The sequence below is a fragment of the Aquarana catesbeiana genome, linkage group LG09 (genome assembly GCF_042186555.1).
Source record: "Aquarana catesbeiana isolate 2022-GZ linkage group LG09, ASM4218655v1, whole genome shotgun sequence".
Classification (NCBI taxonomy): domain Eukaryota; kingdom Metazoa; phylum Chordata; class Amphibia; order Anura; family Ranidae; genus Aquarana; species Aquarana catesbeiana.
In genome coordinates, this window is record NC_133332.1 from 50,681,620 (window position 1) to 50,695,360 (window position 13,741).

Sequence of the window (13,741 nt, forward strand, 5' to 3'; positions counted from 1 at the left end):
CGATGTAAGCCGCATCTAATTCGCATAGGTGTGAACGGGGGCTTAATGGGATAATAATGAAGCTGCTTTGCTGGTGATACTGATGGAGTTATTGCAAACGAATTTTCTAGTGATATCAAGAATAATATTATTATGTTTTTTTTGGGGGGGGGGGGGGGGGGGCAAGTTGCTACAACACCATTATCTCGTAGTTTTTAAGAACAAAGATATAACCAATTTTTGGTCTAAGAACCCCTCCTCCCCCTCCTTTTGTTCCTGGACTGAACATGGGTCAAAGCAATAACTCCAAGGCCAATAATAAATAACATGTTATCTCCTCCGATTCCGCAACATGTCTGGTTGACAAACGGCCGTTCAGAAACGAACTGAAAAGTACGTAATGAAAACACGAAACACGAAATTAGCAGAAGAAGCCCAAAGGGTGACGCTAAAGAGCTGAAAAAAACACGTAGTACGTCAGGAATTGTTGGCCAACATTTCCTTGCCGTTTGTATGCAAGACAAAATCCAGTTACAAGCCTTCAGACAAAAGTCCGAGGTTTTGTCTGTGGAAAATCAGATTGTGTGTACGAGGCTTAAGGGTACAAGCCAATGGATTCATCCTTAAAGTGTATGTCCAACCAAATGTTTTTATTTTCGTTTTGGCGAGAGTTAAGGGTTAGAACCCCTGCCAGGGTTTTAAAGCTATCCAGGGCTCTTTTAGAAAGATGTTCCCTTGCTTTCTATCCCAATGACAATGGTTTTATCAGAAAGGAAAAAGGTGGAATAGTGGAAGGTGGAAGGAAGTAGGTGCAATATTTTGGTGCAACAGCAAAACAGATAGTAATAAAAAAGTGGACACGGGTTCTAGATTTTGCATACTCTACTAATAAAGACATTTTATCTCTGCTTATGTTGCCTATGATCTGTACGTATGCCCTTGGATTAATCGATTACACTCTAAAGCTGGCCATACACTAGTAGATTTTTGAATGAACATTTGTACGTTTTTTATGAAAATTTTTACCAGTACATTCAATTACTTGACGAATGTCATTCGAAAGTACTTCTAATAAGTTTACTTATATTCAGTCCTATGGGGTTGGAGGGGTGGAGCCTAACCCATTGGTATGCTGCTTTTGAATGCACCAGGAAAGGAAATTTACTGAAAGGTGTGCATATCATTTTCAGGGGGGGGGGTTCTGACCATGCAGTGCTATGAGATACAGTATATCGAAGTGTATTGAAGAAAAAAGTATACTCATCTTTTGGTAATTTTCCTTTCCCAAATGCATCCAGTGGCAATGTATATATACCCCCCAAAATGGCTTAATAGTTAAAGAAATGCAGTACTCCCTATGGAGTTAGAAAGGTGACACCTATGCTGCCATTGGATGCACCAGTAAAGGAAAATTACTGATAGGTGAGTATACAATTTTCCATTTTTCTGACTATGTAGTACCATGAGATTTAATATATCCAATTATATTAAAGAAAAATGACAGATGAAGCCATTGTATATACATGTGTTTCTGTATTCCATATAAGAGATTGCGTATGACCCAAAGGACTTCTTATGTCTTCTCAAAAATATTCTTCATAATTGGACCTGTGAACCAAATGGAAAGACAATATTTAGTAATTTGTGATATCCTTTCTCTGCATTTATAGTTTTTGTTTCTCTGTGTATTTATTTCTGTGGTGGTATGGCGTATCTGAAGATGTAAATGACATAAAACATCAGATATAAATTGATAGAGTGAGAGCTGTGGAAGACACTGGTGGGCCAATGCTCAGGGCAGCAGGGTCTGAGAGGAAGCACCAGGCCATCAAAAATGTCAAACTGTTCCTCATTATCCCTTTATTTATTTTTTTCTTCTGATGTAATCCTAAGTTAAGAATTGCACTGAAAATATTAGGGTTACAGGGAACGATAAGAGGTCAGGGGACACTATAATATTTGATAAAAAAAAAGAATTTCGTACTTCTCTATGAAAAACATGAGGCATCACTTTATTCTAATTTATTCTAGGTCTATTTATGAATATTTTCACCCATTCACATATTTTTCAAAATGGATTCAGTTGGACATTATGTACCATGTGATCTGCACTCCCCTCTTCTTCAAGAGGTATCCTGAAATATAAGAGCCGACTATGTACGTTGTTGAGTAAGCAGGGGAGGGGTCCAATGTGTTGTGTGGACTCCATTTAGTGTTACCCCTGCTGAGCATCAACTTACATTAACAGAATATAGCATAATGGATACAGTATCTCACAAAAGTGAGTACACCCCTTACATTTTTGTAAATATTTTATTATATCTTTTCATGTGACAACACTGAAGAAATTACACTTTGCTTCAATGTAAAGTAGTGAGTGCACAGCTTGTATAAGGCCCCTTTCACACGGTCAGACCGCTCAGGTCCGCCTGTCAGTTTTGACGGCGGACCTGTACGGGCGCTCCATGTTAGCCTATGGAGCAACGGATGTCAGCGGAGACATGTCTGCTGACATCCGACCCGGTCCGATCCGCTAAAAGCAGACGGATGGCCCTACGTTCAGATCCGTCGCTAGAGGATCGGGTGAGATCTGATGATCTCTCCATAGGCAGCAGTGGCGCTCGACAAGCCCCTCCCCGTTCAGTGAGCAGAGAGGGACCTGTCATCCGCCGGCTCAGTGGAGATCAACGGAGAGATCTCTCGCTGAGCCGACAGACCGAGGCGGACTCCGTGGAAGCGGAGTCCGCCTCGTGTGAAAGGGGCCTAACAGTGTAAATTTGCTGTCCCCTCAAAATAACTCAACACATAGCCAATAATGTTTAAACTGCTGGCAACAAAAGTGAGTACACCCTAAGTGAAAATGTCCAAATTGGGCCCAGTTAGCCATTTTCCCTCCCCGATGTCATGTGAGGTGTGTTAAATTTGGTGTTATCGCTCTCACCATATCATACTGGTCACTGGATGTTCAACATGGCACCTCATGGCAAAGAACTCTCTGAGGATCTGGAAAAAAGAATTGTTGCTATACAAAAAGTTGACCTAGGCTATAAGAAGCTTGCCAAGACCCTGAAACTGAGCTGCAGCAGGGTGGTCAAGACCATAAAGAGGTTTAACAGGACAGGTTCCACTCAGAACAGGCCTCGCCATGGTCGACCAAAGAAGTTGAGGGCACGTGCTCAGTGTCATATCCAGAGGTTAAAATCAATAAAAGTGTGGTGTTGCACTAATCTTTTACTATAAAAATAAAGATAAAAATATTAACTTAAATGTGGTGGCACAGTAGTGGTGGGTGTCTCTAAAGTGCAGATCTATTGCAGTCGGCCATCGCAACCATGCTTGTGTGTGACTCTGCAATAACGTGAAGATATAAACCTCTATCCGAGAGTGCCTAAAACTGTGTATATATATCATAAAAAACATATATCATAAACTATTAGATAAAAATAAGCTGGAGAGAATAATCAACTATACACTAAACAAATGCATAACACATAAAGATAAGTGTGATAAGTGCCAATCAAAGTGATAATTAAATCCTTATGCAAAGATAATAATAAATCATACAATCTACTGAAAAAATAAAAATAAAGATGAAAAATAAGATCAAAAATATAGCAGTCTGCTGACTGGGCAAGTGTGCACCTGGTATCTCTCAACACATAGCCAGGTGCATATATATAGCGTGAATCGTGCTCTTATAACAAGTCCAGTGATATACAGTCCTCTCCTAATTGTGCAAAAAATAGTGTTTCACTAAAAATATTCTATACAAAGTCCAGAGCATGTGATCCACTCAGTGCAAAATAGACGTGACAAAGGTGATAAATCTCTCTTCATGCAGCACGGCACACACTGGTGGGCAGTGGCCCCTTACCTTAAGGTAATGGGGTACTCGTATTTAGCCACTTTATAGGGATGGCAGCCTTTAGTTGTTAATACCATGGAGTAAGCAAACGGTGGGGGCAGTGGTAGTACACTCCTATCCTGGCTTGTCTCCTTTATGGACGTGCGTCTCTCCAAGTAGTGTCCCGGGGTCACTGAAGAAGTCACGTGGGTCGTGACGTCACGCGTAGGGACGGGAAAGGCACTCTATATTTGTGTTTGCACTACGAACTCGCTGCTCGTCGGATCTCCGCCCATTATTATGTTTTTAAATGTGAGTACTTGTATACTTTAATAAAAATTGAATTGTTATCAGACAATATTATACTATTGTGGATCTTCCTTTCTGGTTTATCTCGGTGACCCCTGGACACTACTTGGAGAGACGCACGTCCATAAAGGAGACAAGCCAGGATAGGAGTGTACTACCACCGCCCCAACTGTTTGCTTACTCCATGGTATTAACAACTAAAGGCTGCCATCCCTATAAAGTGGCTAAATGCGAGTACCCCATTACCTTAAGGTAAGGGGCCACTGCCCACCAGTGTGTGCCGTGCTGCATGAAGAGAGATTTATCACCTTTGTCACGTCTATTTTGCACTGAGTGGATCACATGCTCTGGACTTTGTATAGAATATTTTTAGTGAAACACTATTTTTTGCACAATTAGGAGAGGACTGTACATCACTGGACTTGTTATAAGAGCACGATTCACGCTATATATATGCACCTGGCTATGTGTTGAGAGATACCAGGTGCACACTTGCCCAGTCAGCAGACTGCTATATTTTTGATCTTATTTTTCATCTTTATTTTTATTTTTTCAGTAGATTGTATGATTTATTATTATCTTTGCATAAGGATTTAATTACCGGTATCACTTTGATGAGCACTTATCACACTTATCTTTATGTGTATATGCATTTGTTTAGTGTATAGTTGATTATTCACTCCAGCTTATTTTTATCTAATAGTTTATGATATATATACACAGTTTTAGGCACTCTCGGATAGAGGTTTATATCTTCACGTTATTGCAGAGTCACACACAAGCATGGTTGCGATGGCCGACTGCAATAGATCTGCACTTTAGAGACACCCACCACTACTGTGCCACCACATTTAAGTTAATATTTTTATCTTTATTTTTATAGTAAAGGATTAGCGCAACACCACACTTTTATTGATTTTACCATAGCGAGGGGCAGGCTGTACCCTACCCGGTGTTAGCTGCTTTTCCACATCGCAGAAACATCATTACTCTCTATTCCCTATCTCCCTGTCCCCATTATTACGATAGTGCAGGAATACCCCTCATTTGTCATATCCAGATGTTGTCTTTGGGAAATGGACGTATGAGTGCTGCCAGCATTGTTGCAGAGGTTGAAGGGGTGGGGGGTCAGCCTGTCAGTGCTCAGACCATACGCTGCACACTGCATCAAATTGGTTTGCATTACTGTCATCCCAGAAGGAAGCCTCTTCTAAAGATGATGCACAAGAAAGCCCGCAAACAGTTTGCTGAAGACAAGCAGACTATGGACATGGATTACTGGAACCATGTCCTGTGGTCTGATGAGACCAAGATAAACTTATTTGGTGTCAAGCGTGTGTGGCGGCAACCAGGTGAGGATTACAAAGAAGCGTGTCTTGCCTACGTTCAAGCATGGTGGTGGGAGTGTCATGGTCTGGGGCTGCATGAGTGCTGCTGGCACTGGGGAGATACAGTTGATTGAGGGAACCATGAATGCCAACATGTACTGTGACATACTGAAGCAGAGAATGATCCCCTTCTTAGACTAGGCCACAGGGCAGTGTTCCAATATGATAACGACCCCAAACACACCTCCAGACGACCACTGCCTTGCTAAAGAAGCTGAGGGTAAAGGTGATGGACTGGCCAAGCATGTCTCCAGACCTAAACCCTATTGAGCATCTGTGGGGCATCCTCAAATGGAAGGTGGAGGAGCGCAAGGTCTCTAACATCCACCAGCTCCGGGATGTCGTCATGGAGGAGTGGAAGAGGACTCCAGTGGCAATCTGTGAAGCTCTGGTGAACTCCATGCCCAAGAGGGTTAAGGCTGTGCTGGAAAATAATGGTGGCCACACAAAATAATGACACTTTGGGCCCAATTTTGAAATTTTCACTTGGGGGTGCACTCATTTTTGTTGCCAGCGGTTTAGACATTAATGGCTGTGTGTTGAGTTATTTTGGGGTGACAGCAAATTTACACTGTTATACAAGCTGTACACTCAATACTTTACATTTTAGAAAAGTGTTGTTTCTTCAGTGTTGTCACATGAAAAGATAGAATAAAATATTTACAAACATGTGAGGGGTGTACTCACTTTTGTGAGATACTGTAAAATAGGTGTGCAAGGGCAAAGAGCACTGTTAGCAAAAGTCATGCACACAACCAGGTAAGTCCCTGGTGACCACCAAAAATAAACAAAAATACCATCACAACTGCCCAAAGGTTACTGTACTAGAGCAATCGAATTCATGTATTTATTGGATGAATTGAAATAACAGGATTGAATAGAGTTGAGCAGTTCCTAGGAGCTCCGTCCAATCTGCAAGTACTTTCATACATACATAGCAAATGCCAGGTCTACTGGCCTATAGAAAATGACCCACCTACAGATACAATATGCTATAAAACATTACTGAGAATGATGGAGCAGTAACAATCATATCTATAGAATAAAATATGTTTTAAAAAAAATATTCTGAGGGGTAAACATGACTCTTCTTTTGGGATTCCCACATATTGTCAGTCAGATGTAAACTGACCATACACTAGACGATGTTTGAACAAACGTTTGTTCGTTAATTCTCTTTAGTACATTCAATGACTTGATTAAATACTTCTAAATATTGTTTGCTTTTCATTTAGGAATGAATATAATTTACTAAACAAAAACCGTATTCGTTGTTAGAAATTTTTTCGGTCAGGAAAAATTTTCCATCCTGCACCTTCAAATTTTTTCATCACTGTGTTAGAAAACGAACATTAATTTGATCTCCCTAACGATTCAAAAATCAAATGCTCCTTCTTTCAAATGCTCGGTGTTGTGTTGATATCCTAAGCACCACATCCCTTATTAATATACTCATAGAAATAAGAAGGAAAATTTGGGACTTTCAGAGGTGCATAAACTTCCCCAGAGACAACACATTTTATATATAAAAGCAAAATATGTTATATACATTCAAAATGTTATTAGAGCATGTAATATAAAAACACCAACGCGTTCAACCTTGAAGAATGCATAACTTATACAATTGCCCCTTTAAACTTCTGCTATTCAACCTTATATACATAACAAGGTATATTTTATACTCAAATATCATATATCATTACATATACTGAAGATGACAAAAAATTCCCCAGACATGAGCTAGGTACAGTGCCTTGAAAAAGTATTCATACCCCATGACATTTTCCACATTTTGTCATGTTACAACCAAAAATGTAAATGTATTTTATTCGGAATTTATGTGATAAACTAACGCAAAGTGGTACATAATTGTGAAGGGGAAGGAAAATGATAAATGTTATTCAATTTTTTTTTACAAATAATTATGTGAAAAGTGTGGCGTGCATTTGTATTCAGCCCCCCTGAGTTAATACTTTGTAGAACCACCTTTCACTGCAATTACAGCTGCAAATCTTTTTGGAGATGTCTCTACCAGCTTTGCACATCTAGAGAGTGACACTTTTGCCCATTCTACTTTGCAAAAGAAGTCGAAAATTCAGACGGACTTAGATAGAGAGCATGTTCTATATTTTTCCAACGGAACAAATTACTATCGGAAAAAACGCTCGTCTGTATGCTGTTCCGACGCACCAAAAACGACGCATGCTCTGAAGCAAGTAAGAGACGGAAGCTATTGGCTACTGGCTATTGAACTTCCGTTTTCCAGTCCCGTCATACGTGTTGTACGTTACCGCGTTCCGGACGGTCGGAATTTGGTGTGGCCGTGTGTATGCAAGACAGCTTGAGCGGAATTCCGTTGGAAAAACCTTCAGAGCTTATTCCGACTGCAAAAATGGTCGTGTGTACAGGGCATAGCAGGTTTTCTTCTAAGATTGCCCTGTATTTGGCTCCATCCTTCTTCCCATCAACTCTGACCAACTTCCCTGTTTCTGCTGAAGAAAAGCATCCCTTCAACATGATGCTGCCACCACCATGTTTCACGGTAGGGATTGTGTGTCTAGGGTGATGTGCAGTGTTAGTTTTCCACCACACATAGCGTTTTTCTTTTAGGCCAAAAAATTCAATTTTGATCTCATGTGACCAGAGCACCTTCTTCCACATGTTTGCTGTGTCCCCCACATGGCTTCTCGCAAATTGCAAACAGGACTTCTTTCTTCTTGCCGCTCTTCTATAAAAGGCCAGATTTTTGGAGTGCATGACTAATAGTTGTCCTGTGAACAGATTCTCCCACACCTGAGCTGTGGATCTCTGCAGCTCCTCTAGAGTTACCATGGGCCTCTTGGCTGCTTCTCTGATTAATGCTCTCCTTGCCCGGCCTGTCAGTTTAGGTGGACGGCCATGTCTTGGTAGGTTTGCAGTTGTGCCATACTCTTTCCATTTTCAGATGATGGATTGAACAGTGCTCCGTGAGATGTTCAAAGCTTGGGATATTTTTTTCTAACCTAACCCTGCTTTAAACTTCTCCACAACTTTATCCCTGACCTGTCTGGTGTGTTCCTTGGCTTTCATGATGCTGTTTGTTCACTAAGGTTCTGTAACAAACCTCTGAGGGCTTCACACAACAGCTGTATTTATAATGAGATTAAATTACACACAGGTGGACTCTATTTACGAGGTGACTTCTGAAGGCAATGGTTCCACTAGATTTTAGTTAGGGGTATCAGAGTAAAGAGGCTGAATACAAATGCATGCCACACTTTTCAGATATTTATTTATAAAATAAATTGAAAACCTTTTATTATTTTCCTTCCACTTCACAATGATGTGCCGCTTTGTGTTGGTCTATCACGTAAAATCCCAATAAAATACATTTACATTTTTAGTTGTAACATGACAAAATGTGGAAAATGTCAAGGGGTGTGATTACTTTTTCAAGGCACTGTATAAGGCAGCAGATGCATCCTAACATGTTTTGTGGAGAGCTTCTTCAGGGGATCTAGGAAAAATATGGTTGCCTAGAACAAAAAATTCCCCAGAAATAAGGTATGTATATGGCAGGAGATGCATCCCAACGTGTTTCGTAGAGAGCTTCTTCAGGAAATCTGGGCAAAACATGGTAACATAGCACAATGTGTAAGCTTACAGGTATGATGTGCCATCAGGTTCCAAGGTGAGTAAGGAGAGAGGAAGAAGGGGGGGATGAGATGAAGCCTATGGGAGCCCCGTTGTTAGGATACGCCACTTCACAAAATGTTCCATCATGCTCAGAAGAGAAAGCATAATACTAACGGAATCACAATTTGAACTTTTGGTGTAGTCTACGACCATTTTGATTAAATGGAGGCAGTTATCAACAGAGATTTATACAGTAGAAGTGATTTACAGTAACTTTACCTTTCATTATTCCACATTTATGTTAGGCAAGGACAAGCAGGATGCAAAAAGTTTGAACTTTTCCTTTTGATTAGGCTCCACAATAAAATGTTTAGCTGTAATATATATATAAAGGGTAAAAGTAAAATAGATGGATTATTGTATAACTATAGGGAAATAAAAAAAAATTATACATATGATTCAGTCTGTCAGTAGCATTAACAAAGCAGTTTTTGTGTTTCTTAGTTTTATTATCAGTTGATCCTGACACAAAAACCATTCTTTTTCTACTTCCTGTAACACACAGCCACATTGTCACTCCTTGGGACAGAATAGTTTTAGAATGAGTAGTTTTACATTTTTAGATGTATTTTTGAGGAGTTCCTGGTACAAAATTTTATCTAATTTGAAGACCTTTCTTAAACATTTAATGGTTAAGAACATCAAATACAGTCAACGTGTTTCAGGTGAGAAAAGCCTTCCCCCTCTTCAGGGCTTGAGCAATCAAAGTTTATAAAATCACAACAGAATGCACTAAGGGACCAGTGTTAAAGTAATTGTAAAGGCCCTTTTTTTTCCTATAAAAATAACAAACATGTTGTAATTACGTGCTCTGTTGCAGTGGATTTGCACAGAGCAGCCAAGGTCCTCCTCTTCTCGGGTCCCTCTTCAGCTCTCCTGGCCCCTCTGTCCTGTTGAGTGCCCCACAGCAAGCGTCTTGCTGTGGGGGCACCCGAGCCAAGTCACAGCTCCCTGTGTCCATTCAGACATACAGCCCCTACCCAGCCCCACCCCTCTCTCTCGTCTGATTGGCTAGCTGACTTTGAGTGACAGCAGTGGGAGCCAATGGTGCCACTGCTGTGTCTCAGCCAATCAGGAGGGAGAATCTCGGATGGATGAGACACTCGTGGACATTGCTGGACAGAGAGGGGGCTCAGGTAAGTATTACAGAAGCTGAGGGGGGCTGCTGCACACAGAAGGCTTTTTATCTTAACGCATAGAATGCATTAAGTTAAAGAACTTTCTGGCTTTGCAACCCCTTTAAGGCTTGATGGAGACTAGATGAAGGCTTGATGACAACTACTGTAGATGAAGGCTTGATGAAGACTAGATGAAGGCTTGCTGACAACTAGATGAAGGCTTGATGACGACTAGATAAAGGCCTGATAAAGCCTAAATTATTCTAGCGTCTCTTCATGGCACTTTGCCATTACCAGAAGGTAGGAACCTAGGTATAATGAAAACCTTGTTCTACAGTCTTTATTCACAAAAGCTAACAGGCATCATACTCTGCCTTGAAAAAGGGATCCTGCGAGGTCCCAGAACATCGACCTGTAATGTCTGCTACTATATGTGGACAAGATTTTCCATGATTCTCCATAATTAAGCCGCAGGGGTGGGGTGAAACACGTTGGAGACATGGTCTGGATGAATCAAGCTGAGGCTCCTTTACTTGCTTACCACTCGTACCGGGTGAGGTGTGCAGCAGCCAGGCTATCGCTTTCTATTTTTGCAGCATGCTTTGGATCTGGATGGACCTTTCCACAGCCTGCACCCTCACTGACCTGCGACACCCAACCCTTTGGATCTTAACAGCCTGAGCAGGGACCCTTAAGCATTTATCATGAGTAGGGATGAGCTTCGTGTTCGAATCGAACCCATGTTCGATTCGAACATCGTCTGTTCGACCGTTCGTCGAATTGCGAACGATATGGGCCGTTCGCGCCAAATTCGTGTGGCGCGTCACGGCCCATAATTTACTGCGGCATTGCAGTGCATTGCTGGCTGATGATTGGCCAAGCATGCACTATGACCCGCATGCTTGGCCAATCACACCGCCGTCGGTAGAGAGAGCTGTAATTGGCCAAAGCCAGGGTGGCTTTGGCCAATTATGGCTCAGGGGGTTTAGAACAGGCCCCACACTATATAAGGCCGCCTGCACGGCGGCCCTGTGTAGTGTGTTCCGGCGTGCTTAGAGAGAGAGAGAGAGAGAGAGACAGTGTCATTTCATTTGAGTTAGCTAGATTAGGCAAGACAGTCAGTGAGTTAGCTGCACAGTGTATTGTGTATATATATGCATCCCAGGTGTTGCATATATGTATATATATATATATATATATATATACACGGTATTCAGTTTAGGTAGATCCGTTCCTGTTATCTTCCTACTGACAGGCAGGCTTGTCACAGTATTTACAGCTACCTGAAGAAAATTGCTGGTGTTCTTTTGATCCTATTAGTACCACAGTCAGGCAGCTAGACTATTTACAGTTAGTGTAGTGCGTCCTCCTCACAGTGTTCAGTTAAAGCTACAAGTTAGTTTAGTGTGACCTCTGCACAGTGTTCAGCTAAAGCTACAAGTTAGTGTAGTGAGACCTCTGCACAGTGTTCAGCTAAAGCTACAAGTTAGTGTAGTGCGTCCTCCTCACAGTGTTCAGCTAAAGCTACAAGTTAGTTTAGTGTGACCTCTGCACAGTGTTAAGCTAAAGCTACAAGTTAGGGTAGTGAGTCCTCCTCACAGTGTTCAGCTAAAGCTACAAGTTGGTGTAGTGTGTCCTCCTCACAGTGTTCAGCGAAAACTACAAGTTAGTGTAGTGCGACCTCTGCACAGTGTTCAGCTAAAGCTACAAGTTAGTGTACTGAGACCTCTGCACAGTGTTCAGCTAAAGCTACAAGTTAGTGTAGTGCGTCCTGCTCACAGTGTTCAGCTAAAACTACAAGTTAATGTAGTTTGACCTCTGCACAGTGTTCAGCTAAAGCTACAAGTTAGTGTAGTGCGTCCTGCTCACAGTGTTCAGCTAAAACTACAAGTTAGTGTAGTGCGACCTCTGCAAAGTGTTCAGCTAAAGCTACAAGTTAGTGTAGTGCGTCCTCCTCACAGTGTTCAGCTAAAACTACAAGTTAGTGTAGTGAGACCTCTGCACAGTGTTCAGCTAAAGCTACAAGTTAGTGTAGTGCGTCCTCCTCACAGTGTTCAGCTAAAGCTACAAGTTAGTTTAGTGTGACCTCTGCACAGTGTTCAGCTAAAGCTACAAGTTAGGGTAGTGTGTCCGCCTCACAGTGTTCAGCTAAAGCTACAAGTTGGTGTAGTGTGTCCTCCTCACAGTGTTCAGCGAAAACTACAAGTTAGTGTAGTGAGACCTCTGCATAGTGTTCAGCTAAAGCTACAAGTTAGTGTAGTGAGACCTCTGCACAGTGTTCAGCTAAAGTTACAAGTTAGTGTAGTGCGTCCTGCTCACAGTGTTCAGCTAAAACTACAAGTTAGTGTAATGCGACCTCTGCACAGTGTTCAGCTAAAGCTACAACTTAGTGTAGTGCGTCCTCCTCACAGTGTTCAGCTAAACCTACAAGTTATTTTTTTGCAAGCTCTGCACAGTGTTCAGCTAAAGCTACCTGTAGAAGGTTGGTGGTGTTTTCCTGATCCTATCACTACCGCAGGCAGCTAAATAAGCTACAAGTTATTTTTTGGTGAGCTCTACACAGTGTTCAGCTAAAGCTACCTGTAGAAGGTTGGTGGTGTTTTCCTGATCCTATCACTACCGCAGGCAGCTAAATAAGCTACAAGTTAGTGTAGTGCGAGCTCTGCACAGTGTTCAGCTAAAGCTACCTGTAGAAGGTTGGTGGTGTTTTACTGATCCTATCACTACCGCAGGCAGCTAAATAAGCTACAAGTTATTTTTTGGCGAGCTCTGCACAGTGTTCACCTAAAGCTACCTGTAGAAGGTTGGTGGTGTTTTCCTGATCCTGTCACTACCGCAGGCAGCTAAATAAGCTACAAGTTAGTGTAGTGAGAGCTCTGCACAGTGTTCAGCTAAAGCTACCTGTAGAAGGTTGGTGGTGTTTTCCTGATCCTATCACTACCGCAGGCAGTTAAATAAGCTACAAGTTAGTTTTTGGCGAGCTCTGCACAGTGTTCAGCTAAAGCTACCTGTAGAAGGTTGGTGGTGTTCTCATACTACAGGCAGGCAGTTGATTTTGCTAGCTGCAGTATCAATATATATATATATATATATATATATATATATATATATATATATATATATCCCAGCTTAGTGCAGCTACAGGCCATTAGTATGTCTGGAAGGCCAACAAGGAGAGGCAGACAGTCACAAGCCAATAAAAAAGGGCAAGCAGGCTCTGTGTCTAGAGGCAACAGTGCTGGTTGTGGAGACGGTGCATCCTCATCAGCACGTGGCCGTGGGACACGCTTTGCCTTTTTTTTGGCAGCTGGCCGTGTTGAGCCGCAACATGCGGAAGACTTGGTCGAGTGCATGACCAAGCCGTCCTCATCCTCCTCATCCTCTCTCACCCATGCTCAGGGTACTTTGTCTGGCAAAGCAGCTGCCAA

General features: G+C 41.8%; 1 protein-coding gene across 2 annotated transcripts in view; it reads right to left on the reverse strand.

The window, feature by feature from the left end:
* Nucleotides 1-1,492: 1,492 nt before the first annotated feature.
* LOC141107620 (uncharacterized) overlaps nt 1,493-13,741 on the reverse strand; it is a 115,751-nt gene continuing 103,502 nt past the window's right edge. For both annotated transcript variants that reach the window (XM_073598477.1, XM_073598476.1), the window contains exons 16-17: nt 9,415-9,509; nt 1,493-1,587 (exon numbers count right to left, since the gene is read on the reverse strand). In XM_073598477.1, coding sequence (XP_073454578.1) covers nt 9,421-9,509 — 89 coding nt within the window. In that variant the 3' untranslated portion in view covers nt 1,493-1,587; nt 9,415-9,420. The remainder of the gene's footprint in view (nt 1,588-9,414; nt 9,510-13,741) is intronic.